Source organism: Coregonus lavaretus (assembly GCF_964263955.1).
Source record: "Coregonus lavaretus genome assembly, chromosome: 3".
Classification (NCBI taxonomy): domain Eukaryota; kingdom Metazoa; phylum Chordata; class Actinopteri; order Salmoniformes; family Salmonidae; genus Coregonus; species Coregonus lavaretus.
The window spans coordinates 19,842,080-19,861,951 of record NC_139990.1 but is presented as its reverse complement, the minus strand read 5'-3'; the positions used below and the strand labels follow the sequence as shown (position 1 = coordinate 19,861,951).

The following is a 19,872-nucleotide window of genomic DNA, read 5'->3' as shown; positions in this document are numbered from 1 at the left end:
TTTTTGTTGTTGTTATTCTGTCTCTCACTGTTCAAATAAACTTACCATAAAAATTATAGACTGATCATTTCTTTGTCAGTGGGCAAACGTACAAAATCAGCAGGGGATCAAATACTTTTTTCCCTCACTGTATATATTGACTGCCAGGCATGTCTCTTGATGTAATGACATGACAACTGTTTCTGGGCTTTGGGCAACCCTTCCCCCTCTTTTGTTCCATGCTGGCTGAAGACCTAGCTAGCCAGTATACTAGCTAACACCAGACACGGATGAAAGCGGAAACCAATAAGTATCTTTGCCTGAGATTAATAGGGGAAACCTGTAATTTGCTAAAACACTTTAGTCACATTTTGGCACCAGCTGCGCGTTTCACCAGCCTGCGTAAAAACGTTAGTCTTAAATGGTTGGACGGTCGTAGCTACGTCCAATGTTGTGATCAGAATTTACACCTGTTGCATCAACCCAAAATAAGACTAGTCGTAGCTAAATCCGGCGTAAGCAATGCGTGCTCATGAGATTAGAAGATTCATAATGATGGTTGCTAGGCAGCGCTCGTTGCTTAGCTACAATCAGTAACGGGATAGCTACCGTATTTGGCGCAATGGAAGCTAATAAAAGAAAACTGTACTTTTCAGACTCTGAAATAAGAAGGACCGTAGAGCTGTAGCAAACGTCGAGCAATGATGAATGCTAAGTTCAATAGCACCGCTACAAACAGAAAACATAAATATATAACCTGGAAGCTTATAACTAGTAAAGTAAATGAGGAGAGCGGGGAGCTTGGCTGCAGGTCAGTGGAAGATGTGTGCAAGAAATGGAAAGATCTCATGACGAGCGCAAGAAAAGATGCTGGTACCCTGAAAAACCCACCTACGGGAGGAGGTCCTGCTCCCAAAATATCGCCATACAGCGATATTATAGTTGATATATTTGGAGCAGAATCCCCTGCCTTCACGCGCATTAACCCACTCACCCACCCAGCATGATGATGATTAAGATAATAGAGATGATGAGAGCTCTCAGTATCCACATCCACTAACAGCAGCCTAGTAGTGGAGATCAATAATGAAGGTAAAAACTGCAACCATTAATTTATCATCAACTGCCAGGTGTAGGCTATATGTGAGGGATATTTCCAGGCACCACTTGCATCTTTCTTTGCCCTCGTTGGGTCTTTCAATTTCTTGTGACCACTGTTCTGCATGCAACAAGCTGCCGCTGTCCTATTTACTTGTTATAACTTCCATGTTTGTTGGCTCTTTTAGACACCGACTCGAGCTCCCCAAACACATCGTTTACAGCCAGAACGCAGAGCCAGCCCACATGAAAAAATACTATAGTGCATATGGTAGGAATACTATAGTATTCACTGTAGTGTTTTTGCAGACTTTACTGTAGTATTCACAGTAACACTACAGTGAATACTGTAGTATTTATTGTAGTATACTGTACTATTTACAATTTACTATAGTATAAATACTGTAGTAAAAAATAGTAATTTATACTATAGTAATTAATGTAGTGTTTTTGCAAACTGTAGTATTTACTGTAGTGTTTTGCGGACTGTAGTACGGTATACTGTAGGATTTACTGTAGTGTTTTTGTTGACATTACTGTAGTATTTACTAAAGTGTTTTTGTTTTATTATCTTTGACATAGAAATTGGGGGCTTTCTCCCTGAGGAAGGACTGGGTTCTGAATGGAGTTCAGAGCTTCTGCTCTTTTCTATAACCTGTAGGGAACACAATATATGGTCTATACTTGGCATGTAGGTTTCTCACTTACAGAGGGCACAAATTGTGATATGTGGGAGGGGAATGGGCAGGGTATATGTACATTAAACATTGTAGTATTTACTATAGTAAAAAAGAAAAATGTTTTTGCGGACCATAGTATTTATTAGTTTTTTTTGTTGTTGTGGTTAATACTGTAGCATTTACTATAGTATTCTACAGTATAGTACACAATTCTATACTAAGTACTACACATGATCAATGTGTAGTATAGTATTTTACAGTATACTATAGTTTATTGCAGAATTATATAGTATGAAAAATGTATGCACTAACTGTAAGTCGCTCTGGGTAAGAGCATCTGCTAAATGACTAAACATTTTTTTTAAACAAAACAAAATTGTATAGTAAGTACTGTAGTATTCTATAGTAAACTGTATTTTTATGAAGGAGAGCAGGGTGCGTTGGGTACCAACACAAGAGCAGCTAAATGAGATGCAGCTGATGCTCATGGAGAAGGAGATAGAGAGAGTAGAGATGGAGACTGAGAAACTGAGTGGGAAAAAATAGAAATTAGAGCTTGAGAAAAATTAATTACATTTGGAAATTAGGTTCCTTGAGCAACAACAGCAGCAGTTCATTGTAGAACGAGCGGGAGTAACACACTACACTGTAGCCAATAATAAGAAATTGTACATTGAATAGGCCTATTTGTTTTACAATCATTTTAAGTGTAGTCTTTGTATTTGTAAATACTGCCTATAAGACTTAAGACTTTAGGAAATAAAGGAAGATATGCTTTTTAATCATTCCAACATATATATTTATTGATTGGTTATGCTGGTTATAGACATTTCTATAGATTATTTGATTCTGGACCAGTCGATCTTCGATGTCGTCTGGACCTGCAGGTTCCCTATTGTTTTCCTGTGCCCTGGATCAATCATGGGATGTGGTGTTGCTACCATGCTGTGTTGTCATGTGTTGCTGCCATGCTATGTTGTTGTCTTAGGTCTCTCTTTATGTAGTGTCTCTCTTGTTGCGATGTGTGTTTTGTCCTATATTTAAATTTTTTATCCCAGCCACCTTCCCCACAAGAAGCCTTTTGGTAGGCCGTCATTGTAAATAAGAATTTGTTCTTAACTGACTTGCCTAGTTAAATAAAGGCAGCCTCTTCTCCACGCAGCTATTATGCAATACCACTATGGCAGCGACAACGGTGCAGGACCTCTCTGGTGCCATTCTTATCTCTCCATGTAGGCAGTGGAACCTAGTGAGAGCACAATGCAATAAAACTGTGTGGTAACACAATCATCTTATGTTATTTGGTGCATGTCATAGCCTAATTAAAAAGTAGGCTACTAAACTGTGCTTCAGCACCCATATGCAGCACTCAATAAGGCACCTAGCCTCAGCATGAGCATTGTTGTACTCCCGCTCCTGGTGTCCTGGGTGCCAACACTGGTGTCATCAGCCACCTTTTTAGTGGGTAGCCACTGTCCTCCAGCAGGATGCCACAACGTCTAACCTCTTCAAACTCCCTCTGGAGTGCACTCTCTAGTAGGAGCCGCGCATTGTGGGTAGACCCAGGCCACCATGTCTATAATCTTCATCCCCTCATTGCAGGCAAGCTGTACGTTGATGGAATGAAACCCCTATCTGTTGACATATAGGTACTCATGGTCAGAAGGGGTCTGTATCCTGACATGAGTACGGCCAATGCATCCGATGATGCCCGGTATCCCAGAGACTGTGGATCTGCTGACTTATATCATGTCCCCCACAGTGTTTTGAAATGCACCTTTGGCATAGAACCGAAGCGCAATCAGAGTTTGCAATGCCGGGGACAGCGTCGGTGAGAGCTCATAGATTATTTCAAACCGATCACAACTTCTGTAGCGGAACCTCACGATACACTCCCCGTCTGTATACATATCCAGAGGGTTGCGCCGATCTATTATTATTAATTCCCGTCTAAAGGCCCGCTGGTTGTGAAACCGATAGACAAAGACGCGCCATGCTCCGTTATTGTACTTTTCAAATAGTGTTTCTATGAAGAATAGTGTTACCATGGAGAATGTTCATGAGTCGACACCCTTGGGTGCGCTGCTCCTGCTAGCTACTAGGCGAAGAATCTACGCCCAGGAGTAGCTCATAAAGGGCTTACGCCCAGGTGGTGCAACAGGTATAATTTTTAGGTCCGGCGTAGAGCACATTTTATGTCGGACGTAGAGTTACGACCCACTTACGACCAACTGGTGCAACCGGCCCCAGTAGAATAGCTACCTAGCTTTGTAAACCACGCCACTCTGCGAACACGCCTTCTGCGATTGTTGGTTACAAGGCGGTACTTATTTAAATTAGGTAAGAGAATAAGACGTTTCCATTAGTGTATTAAAAAGGCCCTTAGTTATCCCGTCTCCATCCCGACCGTCAACACACTCTGATGCATTGTTCACCAGTTGGACGGCTGTTACAAGATCCATCTATTCTGACTGGACTGTTTGGTGGGTCAAAAAGTAACAGAATCTTGTTTACCATGAGAGCGATAAACCTCAAGCTGGGCTTTGATATGGCGTGCAGCAACCCCACTTCATTGACTCTCACATCTGCGGGAAAAGCTTGTGTGTCTTCAACCTGTGTCAGCTACTGGGATATATCCTTGGAGGACTCAAGGATGACTTGTACAGTGGCTGGTCGAGCAGGCGTTTGTGTCTCCCCCTTGTAATGAACTCCAATGGTGGGCTTTCTTACGTATTTGTAAAGGTTACAATTTTTTTTTTTACAAATCTCCGATGGCCGCCTCAGAGGACATGGCATGGACCACCACCAGATGAAGCTGTGAACATAAGGTATGTCTCTACCCAATTTCTCCTGTAGAAGTTTCTGCACTCCCCCTTGCTTCCCCGACATCACATAGGCTCCGTCGTAGACTTGACTGAGGATTTTGTCAGTTCTCAGTCCAGCCTTGGTCAGTTCTGAGGTAACAGTTTCTGTGAGAGTGTTGGCATCACCTGCATCTGCAGTGGCTATGGTCAGAAGGCTCTCTTTTATTTAATAGTTCCCATCTATAAACCGAAGTACGATTGAAGTGTTTTCATAGCCCGTTGGGTCTCTTGTTCCGTCCACTTCCCCAACAATATGCTCTGTTACTAAGTTACTCGTTTGTTTTATTAAGTCATCCTGGATGTCGTGGCTCATGTAGGCTGCGTTGTGGGGAATGGTTGGTGCTTTCTTGGCCAACTCTGGATCTTTTTGGTGGGTATACTCAAACAATGACAAGAACCGCCCACTGCCTTCCTCTGTCATGCTTTTGAATGCATCGTGATCTCTTCTTAGAGGGATTTCATTAACGGCTAGAAATGCAATAATGTCAACAATAGAGCCCAGGTAATATCGAGGACGTGCAAGCAGATCCGTGTTAACCAGTGTTGATATTTCCTGCTCTGTCTCTTTACACATTTTTCTCTCCCTCCATAGCCTCACATGTTAAGTGTTATTTCGAGGTGGCATGTTTGTTCAGTTCTTTATCTCTCTCTAATGCATGCTTCCAATCACAGAACCCTTTAATGGTAAAAGTTGAATCTGATGACGCACTGGACCGAAATTTCATCAGGGGAAACAAAAGGCTGCATCAGTTTGTACTGAATACTTACCAAAAGACTGCTTCTTCCCTGAATACAATCTTACTGGAAATGTACCTAATGTCACCTGGTTGGGCTTCTCAACCCCAAGGTCATCTGGGGCTGCTTATCTGGATGTGGGTTGCACTGGCCCGTGTACTTTAGCATGGCTAGCAGCTGCTGCTGAGCTGGGTGGTGGCAAGGAGGCTGGTGGCGGGACTGGAAGGGGGCTCTGCTAGCTTCACCGTTGGCAGAGACTAGGCAAACTCTGTGGGCTAGCCACTGCATTGCCATGATCGCCAGCAACTGTAGCAGTGGTTTTGATGAGTGGATTTTCAGCGGCACTTGTTGCAGCAGATGATGCATTATTTTTAAACCAATTTCTAATTTTGACGGTAGCCAGGCCTACTGATCACTGAGGCACCCACTATTAATTTGAAATGGCAGTAAAAGATGCATTTATGATAGGTCTAAAATCCTGTCATATATAATTACTTGAGCCACATAAATTTTTTCTTTTTTTAAATACATTTCATTCAACCATGTATTTTATTTGGACGGGCCAGGAGATATGGTAGGGCGGGCCAGGCCCCCAAAGGCCCGCCTATAACGCCGGCTCTTTAGTTTTTCAAAAAATGTGCTTTAGTGTTGTTCATGTCAAGACATCTGGTACAGTCATTGTGTTCAAACAGCAAAAAGCAGCAATATACGAAATATAAAGAAATACACAATTCCCAAGAGGGGATATTCCCACTGTAGTATCATTATATAGAGATGTGCTTTAGCAGAGATAGGCTTACCTCTGTCCTCTCCATAATGCTAATGCAAGCCCACACACAGTTTTATTTAACAGATCGATTTTGTGATGAGGCACAAACTGTCTCTTTCTGGCACACACACACAAACACACCATGGCTGCCCTTCTCACCTCATGTTCTCTCTCTGTGTGTGCGAACACCTCACAGCCCTCTGCTTCTCTCAGTGTTTGGTGTGTGGGTGGAGATGTCTTTCCAGGGCTAGTGCTCAGCGGCGTCATTCTACTCCCTGTTGAGAAATGACAGTGCTGGTGTCTCCACTCTCCAGTATATATATATATATATATATGAATGAGAGAGAGAGAGAGAGAGAGAGAGAGAGAGAGAGAGAGAGAGAGAGAGAGAGAGAGAGAGAGAGAGAGAGAGAGAGAGAGAGAGAGAGAGAGAGAGAGAGAGAGAGAGAGAGAGAGAGAGAGAGAGAGAGAGAGAGAGAGAGAGAGAGAGAGAGAGAGAGAGAGAGAGAGAGAGAGAGAGAGAGAGAGAGAGAGAGAGAGAGAGAGAGAGAGAGAGAGAGAGAGAGCCCTCCAACTTTCATGAAAATGACCTGTTTGTCACTATTCTAAAGAATCTGTCTATGGTGTTTTTGATATAAATTATTTATTGGCAAATTGTCTCTTCACTCAGATCTTCAGGACATTCCAGAGGAGAGCGAAGCCACAGCAGAACCACCACGAGAGCCTGACGTGTCACACTGCTCCCCTACTCTCAAAAATAGTCAGAAGAGAACAAGAGAACTGAACTTGATATAGTCTTCCTCTTTTTACACTAAAAAGGAAGTACCATATTAATTTTCAAATATATATATATATATATTTGTTCCGTGGCTTTTGCTTTACAGTACACGACCAGCGGCAATATGTGACTTTACGTTATTCTTTCGTGTTTCTCGCTTGGGATTATTTTGATTTATACTGCTCCCTTTTGGAATCGACACTGGACTAATGAGGACCTATTAAAGTGGCGTGAATAATAGGAAGGGAGTTATGCAATGATGATTTTCCAAAGAAGAATATGCAGGAAATGGACAGCAAATATAAAAGCAGTGAATGGCCAAACCTGATGGGTTTTGTCTAAGTGAATGGGATACTGCGTTAATGATGGTTGGGTAGCTGCTTCTTTGCATTAGGATGTTGGATGTGTATATATAGCAGCTTGTGCTGAGACACACAGATAAAACAAAATATGACACGCAGATACAAACACACACCACACACACACACGGTCATACAGTCCTTTACATTTCCATAATTAGGATGATTAATTCACAATGCTGTTTATGATGCTAATGATTTGTTTATTTATTCTTCCTTCCTTATTTAAGCTAAGACATCTCATGACAAAAGCCAAACATTAGAGTGACTGTATAAGAAAGAGAGAGCACTGTATTTTTCTCTCCCCTAATTACCTTGTTTTTACTTAGAAACCACATGGCAACAGCATAATGACAATTATTATTCCAAAAAGACTTACTTACCCACTGGTTTGTGGTTCATTTCCTGCAGGGATCACATACATATACTTTAAATACTCAAAGTAATGTAACTCGCTTTGTGGCACATATACACTGAGTGTAAAAAACATTAGGAACTGCTCTTTCCATGACAGACTGAACAGGTGAATCCAGGTGAAAGCTATGATCCCTTATTGATGTCTTCTGTTAATTCCACTTAAAAAATCAGTGTAGATGAAGGGGAGGAGACGGGTTAAATAAGTATTTTTAAGGCCTGAGACATAGATTGTGTAAGTGTGCCATTCAGAGAGTGAATGGGCAAGACAGAATATTTAAGTGCCTTTGAACGGGGTATGGTAGTAGGTGCCAGGCGCACTGATTTGAGTGTGTCAAGAACTGCAGAACTGCTGCTGGGTTTTTCACACTCAACAGTTTCCTGTGTGTATCAATAATGGTCCACCACCCAAAGGACATCCAGCCAACTTGACACAACTGCTGGAAGCAGTGTAGTCAACATGGGCCAGCATCCCTGTGGAACGCTTTCGACACCTTGTAGAGTCCATCCCCTGACGAATTGAGGCTGTTCTGAGGGCAAAAGGGTGATCAACTCAATATTAGGAAGGTATTCCTAATGGTTTGTGCACTCTGTGTATATTACTTGGGGATTCTTTGTCACAAATACCAGAAAGTGGCAATTGTTAATAATTAATTTCAAGTAATTACCAGAAAGAATTATGCTGTTACCATGTAGTTACTAAGCATAAAATAAAGTTTTACCTAAATGGATAAAATAACCTAATCACTATATGGATCACTAGAGGTGCATCTACATACAGTATAAGCAATGTAGTTTACAAGTTTAACTCTAGTGGACTTGGTAGACTATATAAAAGAAGCAGTCAAAAGACCAGACATTGGAAGATGGAACTAAGACAATACGCCATGTAATCCATTTTGAGATGCCTTGAGGGATAGGGGAAATCAACAACTTTTTGCCAACATCGAGTCTTCTCTATTAAGGACTAAACAAATGACTTTGGGGACTGTTTCTGAACAACGGCCAGCCAAGCAACCATTATATTTGCCTTGAAATTATTTTGGAACTACAATGCTTTAATTGAGACTTTCTTTATTCTTGTAATTTCTTGTTGTTATCTTTAATTTGACTCGTGTACCATATTTTGCTGGCTTGCATAGTGTGTATAAATCTGGCAAAAATGACAAGGGCAATGATTTTGTGTCTGTCTTTATTTGACGAGGAAACTGTACTGTATTCAATTGCTGTTTATAGAAACCCATACTAAAGATATGAATGTCAAATCCAAAATATGCCTTTCCAGTTGTTATCAAAGTTATATTGTCATATTTATGTATCAATGGCATATATCCACTCATTTTGACAAGTTCTTACTATACCCTGTGCTGGTGTAAAAAGGGTATTTTTGATTTGTGCTCTTACTACAGATAGTTGTGGTCCACCTCACTTGGGCCCTCTGACAAAACAACAGGTTGTTTAGTAATGAAGACTTATTTCCACAATTTATCATGGTCCTGACACAAACCGTTATTATGGTAAGTTTGTTGGCATTATGCCTATCCTAATTGGAATTATGCCTAAGTAAACTAAACAAAGGTTTGTGACAGCTGTCATAAGCGGTCATGACTGTTTATGACATCTGTATGTCATTATTATGACGGTGTTAGGTAGACCTTGTGATAAAAAGTGTTATCGACAGTTGCTCTTACCTGAAGCATTACCACTGCATTCTGGTAATCAAATCTATCTCTGCTATAAACTGGCACATTGTACAGACAATCAATCAATTAGCTGTGGATACCAAAGCTCATTTCAGACTATGACGATTCCCGTAGTACGTCAATCCAATTCGGTGGTAAAACGCAGCTGTCTTTTGAGAGGGACTTAGCTTAAGTATCCCACTGTCTCACACTCTATATCTATCTAATGTAGGCTGACACCGCTTCCCCAAATACCTCCCCCTAAACCCCTCACGATGACTTGATGCCTCTACTGAAACATCAGGTCTAATCTATCAAACCCCAACACACTGAACTCTCTCACTCTCTTCACCGTCTCTCCTTTTCCTATACCCTTTTTAACTACTTCTCTCTATGCCATTTTTAAAATTAATTCCCCCTCCCATCTGTGTCCATCTCTGACCCTCTTACTCTCTTTTCCACTACCTCTCTTTTTCTCTCTCACTCTATGGCTCCGTCCAGAAACAGCCCCTATCCACTTGTCCAATTGTCTCATCTCCATGAGGAGTTGTTTCCGGACAGGTTCTATCTCACTCATCTCTTCGTTTCTCTTTCTTCTTCCTCCTTCCTTCCTTCCTTCCTTCCTTCCACAGTCTAAACCTGGATAACTATGTCGACCACGTGACTTGTATTCTCTCCCTTCTCTTACCCTCTTACGCTTGTCCACTACCTCTCTCTTTCTCTCTAGCTATATACAGTATCTCTCACTCCCTTCTCCATCTCTTTTTATTTCTCTCTATCCATCCCTCCCTAATCCTGGGGACAATGTCAGCCAAGTAACATGTATAAATATCCCCATTGGGGGACATAGTTGGCATAGTGGGCGCCCCTCTATGCCCTGCCTGCACCCCATTCATCATTGGAATTTCCCAACATTGGGGATGCCATGGCACTGTAAGCCCCGACAAGCTCTCGTGGTCTGGGAGAGGAGCAGGGGGAGTGGGGTTACTGGGAAGCTGTACTGTGGCCCATTCTTCAAGCCATCTCCCTATTTCCCTTTCTCCCCACCATGTCTTTCTCGCTGTCTTTATTTTTCTCTCCCGCTTAAATAATTGCCTGGTTATAGTATTCTGACCTACCTAAAATGTTAAGAGTACAACCAAACTGGCTTAAATTGTTCTTACATTTAACATTTTGCAACTGTTGTAACTATTAGAAGAGTACATGAAACCTTGGATCTGACCTCCAAAATTAAGGCCTAGATTAAATCAGATCAAGCGCTAACTGGCGATAGCTGACACCCGCATAGCTTATGTTTTGGCGGTGTCGGAGGTGTAACTGCGTTGGAGCTGTCAAATCGGTGAGCAGCTGCTCTTGATCACTGTCACGAAGCCACACCCATCCCACTCACGTTGGAAGTTCAGAACGAGAAAGTGTAGTCTATATAGAAATAATGAGGCTCAAATTGAAAATCATTAAACTAAATAATGAGGATTTCTATCATTCTAATTGAGGTGTAGGTTACATCTCACATTCCAGTTTTCGAACTTGTAAACAAGGCTGCATGGGATTTATATTAATGCGACTCTGTGCAGCCAATGGCAATGTCCGCTTTAGGTATAATGCTGGGAGCTGCTTGTGGATTTGACAGCTCGCAGTTCCACCTCCGACACCGTCAAAACATCAGCTATGCGGATGTCGGCTAAAGCGGATCTGATTGAATCGGACCTTAAGTGTTGTTGACTTTTGCACCTTGCTCTAACCCCTAAACCTGACCTTTAACCTAACATTAGATAACATTTACTAACCTAACGTAAAATTGCTAGGCGTCTCTCTTTCAGTCACTCTGTATCTTTGTCTGTCAAGTTGATGTTTAAGAGAATTGGAGTTTGCAGTAGTGGTGTCAGGCACATGAGCAGGTGTTGCTGAACTGTTATAAAAGAGTTATGAAGTAGTATAAGTTTATGACCTCTTAATATTTACTATGACATGATTCTTTAGCGTAAGCTGTTGAGATGAAGTGCTTTTCTCCTTGTTAGCATGTTTAGTATTTCATGTCCAAATGATCCCAAAGTGTCTCAAATTAATTGTCTTCCTCAAAGTTACTTTTTAAGATGATTTGGACATGAAATGCAAAACATGCTTATATAGGGGTGATTTACTTTTTGGACAAAAATGCTAAAAAGTTTGTGTTTGGAGACAGTGGCTAGGTAAAAACTAAAGGATGGAATGCTGCCTTACCTTGTCGATAGGGTTCCTTACCCTATAAGGAGTCTATGTAATTGTGTAGTTTGGATGAATAATAAGGAAAATTACTACTGTTGTTTTGTTGCCATGGTTGTCATTTCAAACCCTGAAGCTAATATTTTCAACATTTAAGGGGTGCCCAGAGCTATGGTATGGGGGTTTCCTGATTTGTTATGGGAGTGCCCACTCCCCACACTACCCTCTACCCTGCACTCCTAGATACCGCTGTAATTCGAACCCTGTGTGTGTGTGTGTGTGTGTGTGTGTGCATGTGTGGAGGACAGAAATAGAACTGTCTCTTTTGTTTTATGACAGCATCTGCCTAATTGTCTATGCCCCACTCATTGTCCTTCTCGCTCTCTCTCTCTCTCTCTCTCCCACTACCTTAGTTTGTATTACTAAAAGCCCACACAGCAGGAAACATACAATATATGTCAATTATGTCAAAGAATATGACAGCTGACACAGGAAGACAGAGGGAAATGGATGAGAACAGGCTTTCTATCTGCCGGTAGAAGTTGCTCGTATGCACAGCTCTAGAATCAGCTTGCGTTTCCCAAACCTGACCTTAACCATTAGAGGAACAACGCAACATCAGGATAAGTTCATCCTACTTTGCTTTATTATGGAGAGGAAGGATCAGTAGATCAATTTAAAGAACTGACCTTTAAAGGATTGAGTTGGGTGGAGCCAGAAGGCTAGAGTGGGAGGGGCATGTTTGTGGGTGTGGTCATCTACTCTTGGGGATATATATTTTATCTTTCTATCTCAGAGTTTGGTCTCGCTTCTGCTCTTTCTCCCTCCCTCCTTCTCTCCCTCTCTCTGTCTCTCCTATTCCACTGAGTTGACAGGACTGTCCTGCACCCTTTATCCCCCTTTTCCCTTCTTTTCTCCGTCAAAAAGCCCAAAAGACCTTCATAAAAATGGAGGCAGTCAAGAAGAAGATGCTTATGTTGAAGCTGGATAAGGAGAACGCTCTGGACGCAGCAGAACAGGCCGATACCGACAAGAAGGCAGCCGAGGAGAGGAGCAAGCAGGTGGGCCAGCCACATCACAGAGAGTAGGGGGATCCTCTATCATGGATGGGGATATGGGCACCTTGGGCAGTCAAGGAGCCAACTGTAGGCTACTACTACCCCAAGGAGCAAAACTGGTTGCAATGATGTCATTCTGTCATTTTTCTACGTCATGGTCAGGTTGTATACCTATTGTTGAAGGACTTTTCTGATGTCTTTTTTAGTGACCAGAAAAAGACGTGTGGGTGTGTCACAAATGGCATCCTAGTCCCTATATATTTCACTTATTTTGACCAGAGCACTCTTTGTATTGTCTGTACAACTGGAAATCCAGTTAACCACCAGAAAATCTCATCATGACAGAATGACATTGGGACAGGGATGGGGGGTGGAAGTCTCAAAAGGTGAAATGGCTTATAGGTTTCCATAATGTTGCTGTGTGATTTGGAAATGGTTTGCTTAGATACAACTCTGTTACATCCCCTAGGCCGGTCATTGTTAAAAGGTAGAGTTAAAAAGTAATTGGTAAAATAGATGTGACATTTTTTTACCGATATTGGAATATACTGGTTAGTGAAGGAGTCATCTCACCTGCTTTTCTAGATGTGTTTGTAACAGAATATTTTATTTTGAATTGTTTTGTTTTAAATTCCATTGATTTCATTTTATTATTCTTGAAAATAAGGTAACAATTTCATGACATCACTATAAATACAAGAGGTTAGGATATATTTAAGAATAGGACAGAGCTGACAAGACTTAAAGACTTAACAACTGAGTCCTAAGTGACCTCTGTCCCCCAAAAACATGACAACTGGAAAATTCAAAACCATGCCAAGAAAACTTGTGAGAAACGTTAGACCATATTTCTCTCATTAGCAAGGCCAGACAGGCTGTCTGTCAAGGCTGGGGTGGTTTAGCTAGTGATCTCTCCACAGAGAAATTGCGAAGGGCTAGACACTAGGATGGAATATGACAGTGGATCCTTTCACTGAGTGATTGTTAGGGGAAGTTACCATCCAGAGGGAGTATTTATATCTAGATGGCGTTGAAGTGGAACCATGGCAGGCCTGTCCACCAGGCTTTAGGTTACTTGTGACAAGAGGACAGGTGAGGCGGCTGCAGACATGGGTTCAAATAGTATTTGTTTTCTTTCATATACTTTTCTAGCTTGCCTGGCACAATGGAATAGTCCCAAAAGTGTCAAACCAGTCCATTTGCCACTCTAGGAAGGCTCAAACGCTCAAAGTATTTGAAAGAAGACACATACTATTTGAACCCAGGCCTGGGTGACAGTCAAGATGCCTTGATGAATGGAGATGGACAAGGATATGAGGCTATCAGTTAACGAATACTATTTTCACACCAATAAGCCAAGCTTTACTGTGCTGGCCTGGTTATGTATCCACCGTAGTTGCGGGAACAGTGCTGGAAAGGTCAAGGTGAAAAGAAAATAGTCAGCCCAGTATGATTCAGGTCTGCACCATAGTGTGAAAAGACTGAAAAATCTCACCCGCCCTTTCTCCATCTCAATTTCCTCTTCTCGCCCTCCCTCCTTCCTTCTCTCATTTGCTCTCTCTCTCAGCATGAGGATGAGTTGCTGCAGATGCAGAAGAAACTGAAGGGGACTGAGGATGAGCTGGACAAATACTCTGAAGCCTTGAAGGATGCCCAGGAGAAGTTGGAGGTTGCGGACAAGAAGGCCGCAGATGTAAGTGTGTTGTGTTCTTCCAAGGTCTTACAGGTCTAGTATCAGATTACCCAACCCCATTTCCTAAACTTAAGTATTAACAGTAGCTGACCCTGGACCAGTGGTTAGGTGCAACTTCTACCAACTTGTGCTAGCTCCAAGAACTGATGCCTCGGCTATTTGTTACGTGGCTTAACATGGTCTTGAGTAGCAGGGATGATCCTTGTTTGACACCAGGCCGGTCACATTGGTGCCATGACCTGGATGCTGGGGTTGCTTTGGAAACAATGAGAAGATTGAAGAGGTGGTGGAATTGGTCCAATGATCATCATCAACAGTAGAGGGTGTAGAATAGGTCTAGCCAGATGCCTTAGTAAGATTGTAATATGAGCCGTAAGAGCTTTGATCCCGGAGCGATGCAGGTTCTGTGCAGGGACCCAAAAGGATTTAGCAAGCTTGAAGGCACCAGAAGCCTCATTCCTGCTCATATTACATACTGTATGACAAAGCAAACACACTTGTGCTATGAAAACACAATCTGCTCTTACAGGGTTAGACAAGCTTAGACCACAGGAGGTTAAACCTGGTGCCTGGTGTCTCCCCTACCTCCCATTCTTCTCATTCGCTCCGATCACCCATCCACAGCTACTGCTGTTTCATCCCCATATTCTGACCATGATGTCATCCAGTCGAGCTATGACTATCACACTAACCATGCTACCATTTTAGGTACAATAACCATCGATATTATCACTAGAGTAGCGTTCGTCAAGTCTGGTCCTGGGGACCCACAGGGTGTGCAGGCTTTTGTTCCAGCCCAGCACTAACACACCTGATTTAACTCATCAATAAGCCCTTGAGTTGAATCAGGAGCGTTGGTGCTGGGCTAAACAAAAGCTTGCACACCCTGTGGGTCCAAAGGAACAGCATTGAAGAACACTGGATCTAGTTGCTGTTATGGTTCTAGCGATAGAAAGACAAGACACTAACCAACTCCAAAGTCATCAGACTTTTTGAGCAACAGATAATATAACCATTCAGACTTTCTGAACAACACATGACATTTGGATTCACGAGTCATAGTGCCTTTACCCATACATTGCCAAAAAAGGCCTACTTTAGTTTTGTCAAGGAGTATGTGAAAAGCGGCACCCCTGGAGTAGTTTGGGGGTTAAGGGCTTTGCTCAAGGGCGCAGTTGCTGTAGATGGCATGTGAGTTATTGATGCCTGCAATCCTCCAGTTGCCAGCTCACTTTTTCCAGTCAGCACTGGGATTTGAACCGGCAAACCTCCCGTTACCGACCCGCCTCTCTAACCTTTAGGCTACCGCGGCCAAGACTATACTTGGGTTGCCACTCTCTATTCTTGGGTTGGCAATCTCATCCTAGTTCCCTCCCCCCTTTCAATTTCTTTACTCTTCTCGTGCTCTAGTGGTTTAGGTGTATTTTTCTCCAACAATTTCCCTCCCCTTCCCTTTAGGTCTCAGTAATTCTCTCTCTCTGTATTTCCCCTAGTTGACTGTAATGAAGTACTTTTCTCCGGACTCTAGATATAGAACAAACAGCAGCTGTCATCACAATCGTTTGTCTCAATAGAGAGAATGCATGGAGTGACCATATTGAAATACCAGAGGGGCTTAGGTTTGTGTGCGTGTGTGTGTTTTGCAGTAAATAGGTATTGTGTGGTGCCTTGGAGTGATGATTACCCAATGATTCATATGGTTTACAACCAGCCAAGGTCATTACGGGTGTTATGCGCTCTTGTGTGGTCTGTCTGCCCTACACTGTCTGTACAGCTATGTGGCAAAATCATGGGTGTGTTTGAGCTTCATCTTTACGAGCTTCAAGTCCGTATTGTGTGTGCACGTGCGTGCATTTTCTTGCACGTGTACCTGTGAAGACACCTTTCTTTGAATACACCTCTCTGTCTTGTCCTTGTGCATATGTGTGAATATACAGTATATTAATATGAAAGGGGACCAAAGACCTATATAAAATAATCTATTCTCATGAGCCATCCTATATGAGGAGTGTATAGGGGATACAAAGGCCATGACCACAAGGTTATTTCCATTGAGAGGGTGGGGTGGGGTTTAGTGGTCTGAAAGGGGGACAGAATGGGGGCATTAACAGAAATACCAGAGGAGGGGGGATGTACAGCTGCCTCAGAACTCAATGGGACAGACTTACTAAACAAAAAAAAAACATTCAACTTTATATACTGTGTACACTCCCCTCCGTATGTATTTGGACAGTGAAGCTAAATTTTTTCGTTTTGGCTCTATACTCCAGCATTTTGATTTGAGTTCAAATGTTTCATATGAGGCGACAGTACAGAATGCCACCTTTTATTTTAGGGTATTTTCATAAATTTACCGTTTAGAAATGAAAGCACTTTATATATCTAGTCCCCCCATTTGAAGAAGTCATAAGTGTTTGGACAAATTTCACTCATAGTGTATTAAAGTAGTCAAAAGTGTAGTATTTGGTCCCATATTCCTAGCACGCAGTGACTACATCAAGCTTGTGACTCTACAAACTTGTTGGATGTATTTGCAGTTTGTTTTGGTTGTGTTTCGGATTACAGTATGTTTGCCCAAAAGGAACTGAATGGTGAATATTGTATTGTGTAATTTTGGAGTGCATTTTATTGTAAATAAAGAATAAAATATGTTTCTGAACACTTCTACATTAATGTGGATGTTACCTTGATTACAGCTAATCATGAATAATGATGATCATGCCCCCAAAATCATGAATAAAGATCATACCGAACAAAAAATGCTAACCTCCCCTTCTTGGTAATGGTGAGAGGTTAGCATGTTTTGTTGAAGCCTCTGAACGGCATCTCACTTATCATTATCATCATGGAATTATCAGGATTAATTTAAGTGTTCAGAAACATCTTATCTACTCACTTAGAAAGAAAATGACCAAAACAAACTGCAAATGCATACAACAAGTTTGTAGTCACAAACCTTGATGTAGTCATTGCATGCAAGAAACATGGGACCAAATTCTATACTTTTGACCACTTTGATACATAAGTGAATTTGTCCAAATACCTATGACTTCTTCACATGGGTGGGATCAGATACATAAAGTGCTTCATTTCTAAATGGTAAAACAGATATGTATGAAAATAACCTCAAATAAAAGGTAACATTCTGTACTGTCGCTTCATAAAACATTTTATCTCAAATCTGAAATGCTGGAGCATAGAGTCAAATTTAACATTTTAGCTTCACTGTCCAAATACATACGGAGGGAGTGTACTTTTGTCTGGTTACCCAGACTCCTTGCTCCGGCCAAACGCTACGCCCACTAACATTAGTTTCTTCTCTGCAATGAGTCTGGATCTGAGTACCTCCCCAACCCTACACCGAGTGCGAACACATTCGGGGCCATCTGATTGGTCCAGAAACCGATGGGTTGGGCCAGAGCCAGAACATCAGTGGGTAAAGCGGCAGTTTGAAAATTCGTCATTGGCTTTGATACTCTGATTGGTTAGATAAGATCCAATTGCTGAAGACTTTGTTTTGTACAACATCCCTCGTGCCCCGTCACCAGAAATGGCTTCAATGATTGCATCCTCAGACAAAAGTACTGTATGCAGCAAACGACAGAGCAGCGGAAGAATTGAGTGAGTTGTCAGGCTAAGTATACTTTACCCTTTCATCCTATTACTTCTCTTCTTTTTTATTTTATTTTATTAATTTTTTTAGGTTTTTTGGGGGGATAGATCAGCTTTAATATTGCAGATAGATTGTAACTTCCATCAATGTAATTGTCTGCATCACTTCCAATCCCCCATGTTTTTTCTCTCTCGCATATATATATATATATATATATATATACTTCTCTTCTTAATTAATATTGATTTACCTTTTAGTTCTACCTTATACCTTTCTTAATAACATGCATTTCTATATTAGGTGGGCCCCCACCTACTTTCCCCTCTAGCTGGGTATGTCCTAAATATCTCCCCCAGAATAGAATAATTGTTCCATAGAGACAACTAGATTAGTGTGAAGCGATAGTGCCAAAGAGATTAGTGCATTTGTCCCTACAGTGTAACCAGACCTCTCCAAATGTTGCTCTGCTCTGTGTGTGTGTGTGTGTGTGTGTTTGTGACCGTGTGTGTGCTTTTTTTTGTGTGGTCCTTTTGAGTGTGCAATGTGTGTATTTGTGTGTGTGTCAGTGGAGGCTGCTGAGGGGAGGACGGCTCATAATAATGTCTGGAATGGAGTCAATGGAATGGTATCAAACACATCAAAGATGTGGTTTCCATGTGGTTGATGCCACTCCATTGACTCCATTCCAGCCATTATTATAAGCCATCCTCCCCTCAGCAGCCTCCACTGGTGTGTGTGTGTCCTTTCCAGTGTCATTAAGTCTCAGAGGAGTCAGAGTTCTAAGTTGTTGGGACAGACCTCTCCTTGACCTACGTGGCCCGTCTGCCTCTCCACATGCTCGTGATTAGCGTCATAATAAGCCACGCTAAAGGACAGTTTTATGACTGCCTGAGTATGCCTAGCTCCTTACACACCTAAATCACAGGCACACAGCTTTCAGCAAGAGGGTAAAGAGCAACTCAATCTTCACACATTAAGGAGCTCTCAAAGCTCCGCACCTTCAGCAGCGCTACTTAACCAGTGGCTAATGAATAAAACAAATGTACATTCAACTCCTGCTGAAGGCATAGGGTGTTTCTCAAAATGCATACTACCGTGCTCCGAGCACACAAATTGGAGCACGGGGGGGTCGGAGTATGAGTCCAAATCAAAGTATGCTAAACGGAGCACGGAGGGTACTTCTCGAATGCGTACTTCGTTTGTACATATTCTGAAGCATGCATCGATGCAAGCTTCAACGGAAGTATGCAAAGAAATTTGACGCAACCATGTACAAAAATGAGGCAAAAGTTATTGAAATCAATGGCGGACATTATTTGAGCTGAAGCGAGAGAAAATACAGAACGACTTCGGAATGAAATGTTGCCTATTCACATCTCATATGCTGCCTGACTACAATATTTGATCTTGATACGTTAATAAATTCATGGTGTGGTAATTTTGGCATATTTACCTGCCTACGTACCATAGATCGCAAGCCCATAATAAGTCAATAGGGCTAACTGGCTAGCTACTACTGTTAGCTAGCCAGATAGCCACGAAGAATTGTTAGCTAGCTACCCACGAAGAATTGACATTATCTTGCATAATATTTGTTTTAGGTCATTTTCGCCTGTTAAACTATCTGGTTAGCTACATTATTACGATTCACATATAGCTAGCTGATAATTATGCAGTAAAATGTTTGCTTTGTGTATATCTTATTTCGTCTATTGTTGCCATTGTCCTGGCTGGAAGAAGGTTCAGTGAATGGGGAGGTGAAGCGTGAGGTAATACAGTAGGGGGAGTGCGAGTGCTTCTCAAATGTAATGTTTTATACAACGGGTGGGTCTAATCCTGAATGCTGATTGGTTAAAACCGCATTCCAGCCGGTGTCTATTCCACAAGTTACCACTGGCTAAATCTATGATGTCATCTGACTGCGCAATCCACTGTCTCATCAGCCCAG

General features: G+C 41.9%; 2 protein-coding genes across 5 annotated transcripts in view; both read left to right on the top strand.

Moving 5' to 3' along the window:
- LOC311126884 (rho guanine nucleotide exchange factor 2-like) overlaps positions 1–8,843 on the top strand; it is a 76,395-nt gene extending 67,552 nt beyond the window's left edge. Inside the window, exon 22 of the mRNA XM_084158574.1 lies at positions 6,796–8,843. Within this exon, the coding sequence (XP_084014700.1) occupies positions 6,796–6,920 (125 nt within the window). The 3' untranslated portion in view covers positions 6,921–8,843. The remainder of the gene's footprint in view (positions 1–6,795) is intronic.
- A 3,664-nt stretch (positions 8,844–12,507) lies between these two features.
- LOC311111838 (uncharacterized protein) overlaps positions 12,508–19,872 on the top strand; it is a gene marked incomplete at its 5' end in the record, with an annotated part of 37,592 nt that continues 30,227 nt past the window's right edge. For all 4 annotated transcript variants that reach the window (XM_084154738.1, XM_084154737.1, XM_084154736.1 and 1 more), the window contains 2 exons: positions 12,508–12,621; positions 14,186–14,311. In XM_084154738.1, the coding sequence (XP_084010864.1) occupies positions 12,508–12,621; positions 14,186–14,311 (240 nt within the window). The remainder of the gene's footprint in view (positions 12,622–14,185; positions 14,312–19,872) is intronic.